The sequence below is a fragment of the Dipodomys spectabilis genome, unplaced genomic scaffold (assembly GCF_019054845.1).
Source record: "Dipodomys spectabilis isolate Male_0828 unplaced genomic scaffold, ASM1905484v1 ptg000096l, whole genome shotgun sequence".
Classification (NCBI taxonomy): domain Eukaryota; kingdom Metazoa; phylum Chordata; class Mammalia; order Rodentia; family Heteromyidae; genus Dipodomys; species Dipodomys spectabilis.
The window spans coordinates 10,654,838-10,669,594 of NW_024870773.1; the positions used below are offsets into that span (position 1 = coordinate 10,654,838).

At 41.6% G+C, this 14,757-nt stretch overlaps 1 protein-coding gene across 1 annotated transcript in view; it reads left to right on the forward strand.

Moving 5' to 3' along the window:
• The window catches only part of Pip4k2a (phosphatidylinositol-5-phosphate 4-kinase type 2 alpha), a 156,091-nt gene extending 152,435 nt beyond the window's left edge, over positions 1 to 3,656 (forward strand). Inside the window, exon 10 of the mRNA XM_042686003.1 lies at positions 1,361 to 3,656. Coding sequence (XP_042541937.1) covers positions 1,361 to 1,441 — 81 coding nt within the window. The 3' untranslated portion in view covers positions 1,442 to 3,656. The remainder of the gene's footprint in view (positions 1 to 1,360) is intronic.
• Positions 3,657 to 14,757: the final 11,101 nt, after the last annotated feature.

Below are 14,757 nucleotides of genomic sequence, written 5' to 3' on the forward strand. Positions count from 1 at the left end.
CCAAATAAGCGGTCCTGACGCCTTGTCTGTTGGAGCCAACCACTGGGTAGATGTTTTATAAGTGTTCCATAGTATGCATCTTATGAAATCGAAGTACACTGTGGCCCCATTAGTCCTCTTAGTTACGTTTCCTTCTATCACTTACTTACTTACTACATGGCCTAAAATCATGGGCAGTTTACAAAACCCAGATGTTACTTTTAGCAGAGAAGTATTGAACTGGCCTACTACTGTTGACAGCCGTGTTCTGTTTTCAAGATTTGCCTCTTCAGTGAAAACCCAAACAGTCCAGGCCAGGAAGTTACAAGTTTGCCCATGAACTTGACTCTCTAAAAATAGTCCTGATGACTTAGTTGAACTCTGCTCCTGCCCTTTTCAGGCAGCTCAGGAAACTGGCCAGGCTCTGCCTTGTGTGTGTTGGCCAGTGCTGGGTATCTAACAATAGAAGATCTCTCATTGGACTTCTGCCAAGGGCCCAGCTTCCTTGTCTGTGCAGGTCTTGCAGGAGATGCAGCTAGGAACATAGATTTCACTGGCTATAAGGTCAGGGCAAACCTGGGCAGATCCCAGGATCCATCAATTCTGCCGTCCTGGTTTGGAGCATTGAACATTTCCCTCTGTCTTAAATAAGACAGTCTTGAAACGCAAGGCAATGTTTGTGTCATGAAGGCTCTCCTTTTCTCCAGATGCTTATATTTTTCTCATGTTCAAAGCCTGCCTTCTTGACTTGTGCACCTCTGGATATAAACCACACAGATGCCACTGTGTGTTGGGAATGTCCTAAGTGATTTGTTGGGTTTTGTTTTTGTTTTTTAAGATGCAACTGCCCTAGGTAAGTGATGGGAACTTATTGTGCTGTGGCCAGTCTTGGCCTGATGTTCAGACGTAAGCACTTTGATGTTTTTTGTTTTTTTGGGTTTTTTTTGGGGTCCGGTTGTGGGACCTGACTCTGGGCCTGGGTGCTGTCCCTCAGCTCTTCAGCTCAAGGCTAGCACTCTACCACTTGAGCCACAGTGCCACTTCCGGCTTTTTTCTTTTTGCTTATGTGGTGCTGAGGAATCGAACCCAGGGCCTCAGGCATGCAAGGCAAGCGCTCTACCACTGAGCCACCTTCCCAGCCCCACTTTGATGTATTTTGAGAGCAGAGGCTGCATAGGAGTGAATATTAATTACTAGCTTCCTGGCTAGGGTATGGCACGCTATTGCCTAGCGTGCTCAAGGCCCTGGGTTCTGTCCCCACCACTTAAAGAAAGAAAAAAAAAAAGGAAATCTTTATTTTTTACTACAATTGATACTAACTAGTAATTTTGGGGAAACCATTAATATTATATCAATATTCCTTTCCTTTGACATTTCCCAGGCTGGTGCAGAGATCTCTACCGTGAACCCAGAGCAGTATTCAAAGCGCTTTTTGGACTTTATTGGCCACATCTTGACGTAACCTCCTGCGCAGCCTTGGACGGATATGAGCATGGGAAGGACCGGTTTTGGTGTAGGACAAAAGAAAACCAAACTCAATGAAGCACTCATCTTGCAGGAAGCAGACCTCCTTTGTTTACATCTTCAGGCTAAGATGACCGATTTGGGGGGCTACTCGCTTTAACAGCTACCTGATATTCCCCAGCCTCATTCTAGCTACTTCCACTCTGTGTGGGCGCGCGTGTGCATACACGCACATGCTCTTGTGCACATTTTTTAAATAATTAATCAAAACCGATCGGCTTGAATCAGAATGTTACAAGAAAAACCCTCCAATTCCAGCTGTGGGTAGGTGGGTGGGTGGATGGATGGATGGATGGATGGATGGACACAATGGGGGGAGGGGAAGGGAAATGCACATCAGAGCACCTGTTGGCATCATGCAATAAACTGTGGATCAGTTTATCTTTGAATTGAAAGATGGGAGACAGTATTCATAATAATAATGAGGAGGATAATGAGGAGGATAATAATGATGCTGATAAAAAAGAAAACAAAAGCAAACACTTTAATGCAAAGGTAATACTTCTACACAACACGTAAAGACTCTCTCTCTCTCTCTCTCTCTCTCTCTCTCTCTTTCTCTCTCTCCTTAATAATTGCCACCAGAGCCCCCATCCCTGGGTGGAAGAATGCTGGCTGGCATCTTCATGGCCATGGGTTCTGTCCCTGTAGTATTGGGACCCCCAGTACCCCCAGAATAACCACCCTCTTTTCCACCACAGGACTCTGTCCACATTTCCTCCTCTATAAAGATGTCTAGGAAAACTGCTTGCTTTTCTTTCTTGCCTGGAGACTCTTCATTGTTACACCAGTATGTTGTAGGTATTCATGCTACAAAATAAAAACAAAGCTTACCTGGAAGGTGCATAGTTTGGGGCAATAGTAGCTACATCTCCCTGTAGGAAGATGAACAGAATTAATATTCAATTTCTCCTGTCACTGAATGCAAATCTGAGTTGCAAAAAGTTTCTGTTTGGCCATTGTTTAAAGGATGGTATTTTGTTACCAATTATGATCTCTTTAACTGAAACCCTCAGTTTAACTGTTTACATTATTAGGAAAACAGGGATATTTTTGAATCTAAAAATTTAATAAACAGCATGTGATTTTTGAAGTTTACATGTAAAGACATTTTACAGTGCTGGTGAAAATGATTGTCACATTTACAGATGTGTCCTTCAGTAATGTTTCATGAGTGAATGTTTTGTTCAAAGTACATGGTAGATGGTGAAAGAAAGAAAGAAAGAGAGAGAGAGAGAGAGAAAGGATTCTTCCATTCTTTCAAATGAACATTTATCAACCTCATTTTTTAAACAAATTTAACCCAACTCTGGTTTTGTAAATTCATTGCCCTAAACTGTGCTGATTGTGTTTAATCAAGTTAAACATTGCCCACATTGATCATGTATCTGCCAACCTTCCTTCATTTTTCTAGAAGGCATCAAGTTATAAGGTTATTAGACTTGCTTAGAGTAGGTACTCAACTTACACGCTGTGTTAAAGCTGTGCCTTTAAAACTCCTTGTTTAAAATGTAAGAAGATTTTTGTAGGTAATTCCAAAAACACGGGGGAAAATAATTCACTCTGTAATAATGACTTAAAACTCAACGAGTCTTCCTGTAAGGCTGCCTTTTCCAGTCATCTTTACTTCTGGGTTCCACAAGTTTCATTGTACCCAGCATATGCAGGCAGCCTTGGAAGCCAGCAGTAATGCCATGCGACCATTCTCTACTGACTGGGAATTCATTCTCCCAGGAAGATAACTCCCCTGTAACATAGTCATACCCCTCTGTATTTTATGTATTTTAAGTTCATCAGTGCTATGATTTGATTCCCCATCCCTACCAATAGTTAATTCTGGCCTACATCTGTTTTGTTGTTCTGAAGTTCTGCTGTGGTTCTTTTGACCCAAGACATACAAATGTGAAGCCCTGAATTAAAGATAAGGTACATATACCGAAATGGAGTAACTTGTTTCCTTTGTGGCCAATCCGTGTTGGCTTTTAGAATTTGACAAAATGCATTATTTTTGTCTGTAACCATCTCTGTTGTTCATTTCGGGTGAGAAGCTGTTTGGACAGGATAAGGAAGTTTGTCTTGTATCTCCTAGTGCTAACAATACACTCCAGCCATGAGCCAGGCTTTACAAAATAAAGCACTTTGAGGACTCTCAAGACCGATTCTTTGCTCCTCTGTCTCCATTGCATCTCTTTCTGCTACAGACAAAATGTCACTACCATTGAGAGTATCTTTACGCAGTCCATAAAAGGGGGGGGGGGGGAGTCACATGGCCTCTTTTCAGTTTCTACAGCCTTGTCCCCTCTCTACAAACTATCAAAATTACTGAGACTTCTATGCCACAGTGGGTTCAGTGAAAGATGGACAGGTAGCAGGGAAGAAAAATCATGTAGTGATCAGCCTTAGTTCAGTGCCAGGGTCCCAGTGTTAAAGAAAGGATTGCTTGAAGGCATTTCACCATCACAGGTACTCAGGGAGCAAACAGTTCTGCTGTTTGTTGAAAAATGTTTTGTTGTTTTTTTTTTTTTTTTTTTTGGTAAATCATGGGGCCTGAACTCAGAGTCTAGGCACTGTCCTTGAGCTTTTCTGCTCAAGGCTAGCGTTCTATTACTTTGAACCACAGCTCCACTTCATTTTCTGGTGGTTCATTGGAGATAAGAGTCTCACAGCTTTTCCTACCTGGGCTAGCATTGAACCATGATCCTCAGATCTCAGCCTCCTGAGTAACTAGGATTACAGGCATGAGCCACCAGTGCCTAGTTGAAAATGTGTATTCTAATATGATTCATCTGTTCGGAAATAACCAATACACATTGCAAGTTGGGAGTATACAATTGGGTATACAAAGAACCTTAGGTCAACACAGAAAAATGTTCTCAGTTGTACTGAGCCACATAGGAGATAACACACATGCTTTTACACACATACACACACTGCAAACACCTACCAGAACCTCTGATCAGTGTAGTATAATGCATCACCAGCATCTGTGGAATTACAGCTTTCTGCCTAACATCAGATCACCTTCGTCCCCTTTGTAGATACTCAGAGCTGCAAACCTCCTGAAAGCTACCAGTAGGCCTTTGGCAAGGTCACCTGCATTGTTTACATTCTCTCTTCTAGCCATGTAGCATGTTGGAAAATGTATTAGTGTTTGATTGACTCCTAAAAATAAAAAAATAAAAAAGCTTACTTCACTGGTAAAGCATGGAGACATTATGACCCTAGTTCCATTTTCACTAGAAGTTCCATGATTTCTTTCTACATGCTTTTGGGATTTCCAGATATAGATGGCTCATTACAGAACTGACTGGTCAGCAGGAAGCTTTAATCCTGTATTCTTTATGGATAATTTGAATGTGGATGCATTTTCCTTTCATTTGGGTTATTTAATTCCTAGGATTGAAATTTTTCCTCATCCCAGGAAAATCAATTTCTTTTAATTCAAAATAAGACAAAGGTTGGTATGAAGAGTTAACCTTTTAATGTAGCACTTTGGAAACCAATGGTTAAGAGTTTAAGTGTCTGAGTGCAATAGTGTTTACCTATAGTCTCAGCATTTGGGAGGCTGAGTTAGTATGATCCCTGAATCTAGGAGTTCAAGACCATCATGGGCAACATAACAAGACTTTCTCTCGAGAATAAAGATTAAAAAAAGGAATGGCAGGGGCTGGGAAGGTGACTCAGTGGGAGAGTGCTTGCCTTGCATGCTTGAGGCCCTGGGTTCGATTCCTCAGCACCACATAAGCAGAAAAAGCCGGAAGTGATGCTATGGCTCAAGTGGTAGAGCGCTAGCCTTGAGCTGAAGAGCTGAGGGACAGCACCCAGGCCCAGAGTTCAGGCCCCACAACTGACAAAAAAAAAAGTGTCAAGAAATAAGAAGCAATATGAAATAAAGTGCTAAGGTGGCTAGTGTGTTTGTGTCTATAAAGGGGCCCAGAGGTCAAGCGTGGAATTAAACTCTGAAACTCTTAATATCAGTGGGTTCTTGAGCCTACCAGCACCACTTCACACAGCCTTTCTAGAAATGTTTAACTGGCATGAAATGAGTGATCATAGCGATGATTGCACATGTATACCCTTTGAGCTCTCAAAATAATTGGCCCCCATGTCTTCATTTATTCCTGTCTTCTTAAATAGCATTTTATTCAGCCTCAGGCATAAAATGTGGAGATTACTTTGTTAAACCATAAAATTTGTTCTCTCTGAAGAGCAGAAACTGCTATGCTTTTTAAATTCCTTTGCTCAGGAATCACCTGCTGTTATGGTTTGAACACCCATCCAAGGCTGACAGCTTGTTCTTCAATCGGTGTTACTATTCGAAGTCATAGAACCTTTTAGGAGGCAGGTCCTAATGGGAGGGAGTTAGATCATTGGGCACATGTTGTTAAAGAGGTATTGCTAGCCCTTTCCTGTCTTTTTTTTTTTTTTTAACATCCTGGCCACCATAAAGTGAGCAACCATCCTCTGATATACGCTTACACCATGGTGTACTAGCCCAAAGCAACAGGACCAAATGACCTTAGACTGAAACCTCTGAACCCTTTTAATAGCCTTAGGGAATGGAAAGCTGACTAACACACCCATATAACTTTGTTCATCCTCTGGCCAGTCTTCCATTTGGTTTCCTTTTTCCTGAACTTGTATCTTTACAGTATCAGCATATTGAAGAGACACACATAGTAAAGTGGGCCTGACCATTGACATAGATTGGGGAAATTAGAGTTCATGACTTAACCTAGAGTGATTATTGAAAATTCTTTCATCAAAGGAAACTGAGGAGTACAGTAGGTGCATTTTTATCAAAACGGAATGCCTTTCAGAAGTTTATCCTAGTTCTATTTTTGTAGTTCTATGAAAATCCTGCCAAAGGGTAGTTAAACATCCATAATCTGTAATTTCCTCTCACTCTTGAATACTTTCTACAAGAGAAGGGACAAAAGATCATAGTTTCCCAGAATGTGCTGCAACAGATTACGTCTTGTAAAATCCCACATGTGTTGCTGAAAGAGGTGTTACAGATAAGGAAACTGTTGAACAAAATAACCACCAAGACTGGTTCTCAAAGATTTACAAATTATTTCCTTTAGAAATGAGCACAAGATTTCTGTGTGGCAAATTCATGCCTTCATTCAAGTAAGCAAAGAAGGACACGGTTTTTAAAGGTAAAATGAGGAAGTTTTTGTACACTATGTTAGAAAACTTATTGTGGACTGAAAGGATCAATAACAAAGTTTCTGCTGTTCTGTGTCTGAACAGGCAGTGTCTGGTCAGATGTCTCCACAGAAGTAAAAATTACATCTGGAATCCTGGATTCCAGAACCTGCCCGTCACCCCAATGAGAGTTATTTCATTTACCTATCTTTTTCTAACAACATCCCAGTTTTGTTATCATTATTGTTTAAGCAAGGAGTCTCCCTGAGGAAAATAAAAATATTCATAAACCTAGTGAGTGGTAATCTCTGAATGTGAAATTTGGAAATCTATTCTTAAAATATACTTTCTAAGTGCTTCTCACAAATAGCTAGCCATTGTCTTCAATGGCTAATCTTTCTCATTGGTCACTAATTTTAAACACGTTGTTGGTGGTGGTGGTCATGGGGCTTGAACTCAGGGCCTGGTACTGTCCCTGAGCTTTTTCACTCATGGCTAGCACTCTACCACTTTGAGCCACAATGCCACTTCCAGTTTTCAGGTGGTTAATTGGAGAAAAGAGTCTCATGGACTTTTCTAGCCAGGGCTGTATTTGAATCACGATCCTCAGATCTCAGCTTCCTGAGCAGCTAGGATTATAGGCATGAGCCACTGCATTTTCATTTGTGAATAAAGTTTTGTTGGAACATACATCACACACATTCATTTAGTGCTTTCTATGGCTACTTTCAGGCTACACGGGCTTAGACTTAGAGACTTTTAGCCCTTCATAGGACGTTTGCTGACCGCTAAAGTAGAGCTCCTTTTAATATTACCAAGTAGTTTCTGCAAAACAGCTTTGCCTACAACTCCTTCATATTTTTACTTATCTGTGATGTGCTTTAAAGGAACATTATATCAAAACTTGGCAGCAGAATTTTATAATAAAAGTTTGGCATGTTTTAGGATTGGGTCATTATGCAATTGACTTTGATGAGCCACTAGTTTTGAAGGCCTCTGGTTTTTAAATCAGGCTGAGAGATTTTGGAGGCTTGAAGGGTTCAAGAGAGAAAAAGAAAAGAAACCTTGAAGTTTGGAAACCTGGAGACCAGATCAGCTTTCTTTGTCTCTCCTAACCCTCATTCTGATTCTAGCCTGTGTGTCCACTCTAATTAGATTCCTTGTCTTCAGAATATTCAGAGTAGCAATAATAAAACTCCATATTGAGTGTTTGTCTCATCTTCCTGTCAAGTTCCATGATTTTCTGGTCATGCACTGTATCGCTGTGCTGTCCCCACATTGTCACATCTGCCATCCACAGAGAATGTGGACCTTCCATCTGGAGACGAGCCTCCTCTCATTCTTTCATGAAAGCTGTCCCTTGCAACTCCATGATTTTTTTGAGTGTGTATGGAAGTTATATCTCCTTTGGAATTTGTGTTTTAGGAAATTTGCTAGGGTTATCGTAAATTAACATAGCAGTTCTGGACAGAGTTGTCTATCCACGGAAACCATTTAAAGGGTAATAAATTTGTCATTCGGTCCCTTTGTTAAAGTCCTACAAAAACAGATGGTTGAGTTCTTCAGCATATGTGACATCTCATTGGTTTGCATGAAAAAAAACACTTTAATATCTCTATACGTGCTTTTATTCTCTTTTTTTTTCTTTTTTCTTTTGTCCTGAGGTCTTGTGCATGCTTGCCAAGCAAGTGCTTTACCACTGAATTATACCCTCACACACTTTGAAAAACTTTTGGCCTCATGGAGTTCTGGTTAAGGCTTTTGTAATAACTAATGTAAACCATTTTGACTTAATTTTGCCAAGATGATTGTTCTGAAAGCATGAGAATTTGTATGGACTGTGTTTACCTAGCATTTCCCCTTTGGAGCCTCCTAGTAATTTGGGAGTCAATGTCTATCCAGTCCATTCATGCCTTTCAGACCCAGATGGTCTGAGGTTTTGTTTGGTTTTGTTTTCCCAAAAAATATTTCCAGAAGGCAGTTTCTTCCTGCTTTGGCTGTACTTCTACATTTTAAAACTAGGGTTTGACCAAACAGAAGACGAGAGTTTTCTGAGCACAGACCCATTCTTTTCCCATTCCATTTTTTTTTAAGTTCCAGATTGTAGAGTTGATTTAGAAAAAAATCGGCAGGCTTTCCAAGTTTCTATTAATAAATAGCCACACCGTAAATAGAAAAGGTTATTTCAGTGAATGAAGAAGTATCTTCCCATTGTCAAAAAGAAGGCTTCAACCAAACACTAGCTGTTCACCTGTGAAGCCATTCATTTTTTTTTTAATTTTTATTATCTTTAAGCAGTTGTACAAAGAAGTTCCCATTCTATAAAACTCTATATGGGTACAAAGTGTCTGATAACATTGTTACCATCGCTCCTAACCCACTCCTTCTCTCACTTTTCTTTTTTTCTTTTTTTTTTTAATTGAGATTTAAATTCCACATATTTCACAGTATTGTGGAATAGTGATACTTAAAGTCAAAAACACATTTTTGGATGTATAGAAGATATGTACATGTTCCTGGCTTCATTCAGTCTTTGGGTTATTCCTAATGGGGTATGGCCCAATGTTTTGGTTTTTTTTTTAAAACTATCACTTGTGTCATACAATTGACTAAAGTCTTTTCATTTACTCACACCTGTGGATTGTGTTTCACATTTTTATTTGTGTGTGTGTGCCATCCCTGGGGCTTGATCTCCACACTCAGGAGCTGTCCCTGAACATTTTTGCTCAAAGTTAGCACTCTACCACTGGAGCCACAGCACCACTTCTGGTTTTCTGGTAGTTAATTGGAGTTAAGAGTCTCATGGACTTTCCTACCCACGCTAGCTTCAAACCATGATCCTCAGATCTCAGCCTCCTGAGTAGCTAAGATTATAGGTGAGCTACCAATGCCTGACTTGTGCTTCACAGTTTACAAAGCCCTTCGCATTCTCCCACTGAAATCACAGCCTCATGCTTTAACTATTTCTCTTTCACAGTTGAAGGTAAGCCCCAATCATGTCTTCAGCCAGTCTCCCTGGCGCTGTGTTCACCACGCCATCTCTACTTGCAAGTCCTCTCAATGCCGCTTGTTCCCACGCCCCTTCCTTCCCATGCTCCCTCCCTCATTGAAGACTCATAGATTCACACTGAACTACCTTACGTCTGCATCTCATCTGATTTAGATATTTCTAGTTTGTTTTCCTTGTTTCTAGCTTGGATAGCAACTAGTGAGCTTCTGACCCTCATACTAATGACCTCTCCAGAGACCAGATGAAATTATTCAACCAAATACTAGTCTAGGTGTAGCTCTGAAGGTACGTTGCGGTTGTCTTCTAAGTGCCTAATCAATTTAACTAGGAAAGATTACTGTCAGAAATCTGGTAGGCCAGATCCAATCAGTTGAAAGGCCTTCCGAGCAAAACTGAAGTTTCCTAGAAGTCTCCCCGGTGGGCAGTAGCTTCACCCTGTGCAAGTGTGGTTGAGCCTGTTCTATGGACTTGGAATTGGGCTGAGCTCCCAAATCATAAAGCCAATGACTGGCAATAAACTAACATATCCCCCTGCTTTTGCCTTTCTGGTTGATCCCTCCAGATGTTGCATAGTCAAAAAGGAAGTGATGTCATCTAGCTCATGATCAGAAGGATTGTGTGCCAAAGCAGGGGTGAGATGGCTAATAAGAAAGGACTGTCTTGACAAAAAAAATCCTAATTAAGAGGTTTGAGAAGCAGAGCACTTTCAGAGTGGCTCCCTAAGCCTTGGATATAAGGCAGAGGCCTTATATATACAAGACCACGTGGCACACACCATGCACCTCTACTGCAAAGGACGGTATGTGGAACCTATTCTTTGGCCCAGCAATTCCACTGATAGAAATTTGTTCCATGTATAAATTCAAACATGGGTGAAATTGTACCTGTGCATTCATGAAAGCACTTTTTGTTTTTTTGTTTTTTTTAATTTTATTTTATTTTATTTGAGAACATACTGTACAGAGGGGTTACAATTACATGGGCAGGATAACGCATACATTTCTTACCAAGCATTGCAGCCTCCTCCTTTGTTTACCCTTCACCTCCCTTCCCAGCCTCCCCCCTCCCTCCCACCCAATCATACCCCTCCTCCCCCCCCCCCACCGACATTGTAAAGCTGGTTTTGACATGACATTTTGTACTTCTCATTGTTGCAACAGGTCCACCTGAATCCTTAAACGACTTGTTTGTCCCCATCTCCTCCACATGTTATACTGACATCAAATATAGTGAAAGCGGGGGTTACACTGTGGGGGAGGGACATACAAAGCAACAAAGAAATAATCTTATAAATGCGTTAGAAACACATGCATGAAAGAAACAAAAACATTAAAATACATATTTGAGGTTTCGTTTTCCTAACATCACATTATCTGACTTTTTCCGCTTGACTCATACCTATACTAGATATTGCAAATAAGGGAAACCATGGGACCTATGTTTCTTTGGGCCTGGCTTACTTCACTTAATATAATTTTTTCCAAGCCTTTCCATTTCCTAACAAATGGGGAAATGTCATTCTTTCTGATGGAGGCATAGAATTCCATTGTGTATATATACCACATCTTCTTGATCCATTCATCTACTGAGGGGCATCTGGGTTGGTTCCATGTCTTAGCTATGGTAAATAATTGAAAGCACTTTTTGTATTGGCAAAATCCCTTCGGTATTTGGAGTACAGTGACTAAAGATTCCCCACAGGAAATACCATGCCACCCTTAGTGAAAAGAAGGGCAATATCAAGGTGCTGATGTTGGAATGATCTGTTCAAGACAAACTGACAAATGAACAAACAATAACAACAAGAACATGGCATCAAACAGTGTAGGGAGGATCATTCCATTTGTGTTTTAAATAGATGCACAGTGCATCCATGACATGCAACATGTCTCTGTCTGCAGCAAGCATAAGATACCAGGTGCCAAGTTTGCCCTGGGCGAGGGAAATGTGGGATTGAGTGGGGTGGCGGGTGGGGTGGGGGTAGAAGTGGGGAAAGGTATGGGGAAGGAGACTTGACTTTTTATACCTTAGGCCTCCTTTTGTAACTTGTCCATGTATCTATCTTTCCAAAGAGAACTTAAGTCAGGACTATTTTTTGTTTTTGTTTTTGTTGGTCATGGGGCTTGAACTCAGGGTCTGGGAGCTATTCCTGAGCTTATTTGCTCAAGGCTAGCACTCTACTACTTTATACCACAGCATGATTTCTGGTTTTAGGTGGCTAATTGGAGATATAAGTCTCACGGACACTCCTGCCTGGGCTGGCTTCAAACTGTGACCCTCAGATCTCAACTTCCTGAGTACCTAGATTTACAAGCATGAGCCACTAGCACCAGCCAGGACTCTTCTTTTAAGAGTGATGGTACTGATGTTGGGGACCGAGAACACTCTCTATTTCTCGCATTGTGGCAATTTATTTGCATTAAATTAAAAACTCCAGAGGCATTAGTGGCTCATGACTGTAATCCTAGCTATACAGGAGGCTGAAATCTGAGAATCATGGTTCAAAGCCAGTGTGGGCAGGTAGGTCCATGAGACTCTTACCTCCAATTAATCACCAGAAAACTGGAAGTGGCACTGTGGTTAAGTGATAGCACTCTAGGCCTTGAGCAAAAGTGGTCAGGGGTATCAATTATATATCAATGCCCAAGCCTTGAGTTCAAGCCCCATGACTAACAACAAAAAAAAAGCCAGTACGAGGCTCAAAGGTCAGTGTAGCTGGGCAATTGCCTGGGCCACTCACTCAGCCTCCATCAAAGTAGCATGATGCCAGGCACTGGTGGCTCACATCTGTAACACTACCTACTCAGGAGGCTGAGCTCTGGAGGACTGAGGTTCATAACCAGCCCAGGTAGACTAGTCTGTGAGATTCTATCTCCAATTCACCAACAAAAATCTTATCTAGAGGCATGGCTCAAGTGGTAGATTACCAGCCAAGCAAACAAACTGATCAAGGCTCTAAGTTCAAACTCCCATAGTAGGGAGGGGGGAAAAGCATCTTGATGCACAGTATAATGCCAGCACTCATGGAGTAAGAAGATACAATAGCAAGTCAGCTTGAGCTACATTTAAAATAAAATCAAAGATGAAATTATTCTGAGTAGATTCTCTCAGCGCTTCACTGGAATGGAAAGTGTCTCTGTGCTGACAATTCAAAGGGCATTTGAAGGACATGGGCCCTATGCACATATCCACACAGAGTCAAAGAACAAAAAATCACCCCCCTTTCTCACAGTACTGACTGCCTAGATACCACCCTGACAGGTACAGTTGAGAGAATAATGCAGGACAGCTTTCCAAGCCCTTGGACTTACAAAGGAGGTAATAAAGTCATGAGTTAAAATCCTCACTTCGCTTTCTCAGCAGCCCCTGGCAGGTTTCATAAATCTGGTCCCACGCAGGTGATGACTGGTTGATGGGCTGGCCCTTCTCAGAGCTGGCTTGAATCACACGAGTCGAGGCTGGCGCCAGATGTAGATCGGCTGCCTCATTATTCTTGGAGTCGCTGTCCGTTGGGCACTTCCAACTTGTGAAAACTGGAATATTGAAGCTTTCTCCCCTCCTCTCCTGTCTCATTTTTATTTCTCACTTATTTATTTATTTATTTATTATTCCTCAACTGTAATTCTCACAGAGGCAAAAGCAAGTGAGATGTGTGAATCAGATGTCAACAAACAGTCTTATGTCTATAGGCTGCACCTTTAACACTCAGCAAAGGAAGGAGATGGCGATCTGGGAGGCTGGATCTGGGCTGTTAGATGTTGGGGAGGGGGGTCCCAGACACCTACAAAACCAGGGAATGAGATTTCTACATAGACGGAAAAGGCAGCCCTGGGCTGGACTTGATTATACAGAATATACATAATAACCTCTCATTTAACCAACTTTTATTGGGTTTCTATTATGTGTTAAGCCCTTGTGAGCCAGCGACAAGGTGAAAAGCAGTGAACTGAAAGAGCGCACAGGCCAGCATGCCAGAGCTGCGGGCTGGTGGGCATCACCTGGCCAAATCTCACGGTGCCTGCCTTCTGCCTGCCGCCCGTGGCTCTATTTGTGTGTTCCTAGTGCATGCCTCCTAACTGGCAAGTCTCGTATCCCGTAAGAGAGCAGATTGAAATTCATCTCAGCCTACAATTGGGTCCTAACTCTGAACAGTGACTCTGTGGCCTTCACAGCTTCAGCCTCTACAGCTCTACAGGGGGATGTTATGCAGCCAGAACAGTTGTGGTAAAGAAGTAAGATAGGGCCAGGTGCTGGTGGCTTATGCCTATAATCCTAGCTACTCAGAAGGTTGAGATCTGAGGATCACAGTTCAAAGCCAGGCAGGAAAGTCCATGAAACTCTTATCTCCAGTAGTGCTGTGGCTTAAGTGGTAGAGTGCTAGATTTAAGAAAAGAAGCTCAGGGACACCACCTAGGCCCCAAGTTCAAGCCTCAGGGCTGGCAAAAGAAAAAATAAAAGTAAGTGAGATATGTAAATTATATACTTGTTTTAAGACTTAGCACTTCATAGGCCTTAGTGTTCCCTCACAACATTGAGGATTGTGGTGCTCACCTCATTCATGATTAGAAAGAATCACGGAGTATTTTCCTACTGTCTTGTGACATGGTACGTGGGTACAGGGGCACAGATGCTGTATAGTTAGAGTAGATATATCAATGTTCTGTCTTCGTGCTTAGTTTCTGTTCTTTCCTACTTATGAGCCACATGATCTGAAAAGTACCTTTTTCTCCTATTCATCTTCCCTTTCATGCTTTCTTATATTTCTTAGGAGGTCCCAGAGCAAGGTCAGTTAATGTTAACTTTAATATGTCAGCATGACATCAATGTGTGAAGGCGATGGTGGGATTGTAGTCAAGATGAAGTAGAAACAAAAGTGAGTCACCAAATGAATTCAGATTGTGTCCTCCATGGAGAGATGTCTTTCCAGGCAGTTGCAGTAAACACACTGATAAATTATAATATCTTAGATCCAATGGAATAGCCTCAAATGGCTAGAGCTCTGTGGGGACAAGATGGAGAAGGTGGGTAGACTCATGTTTGCCTTTCATCAGCCTTGCAGTGAGAAGTTGCTTCTAGGTAGACAACACAGAAAC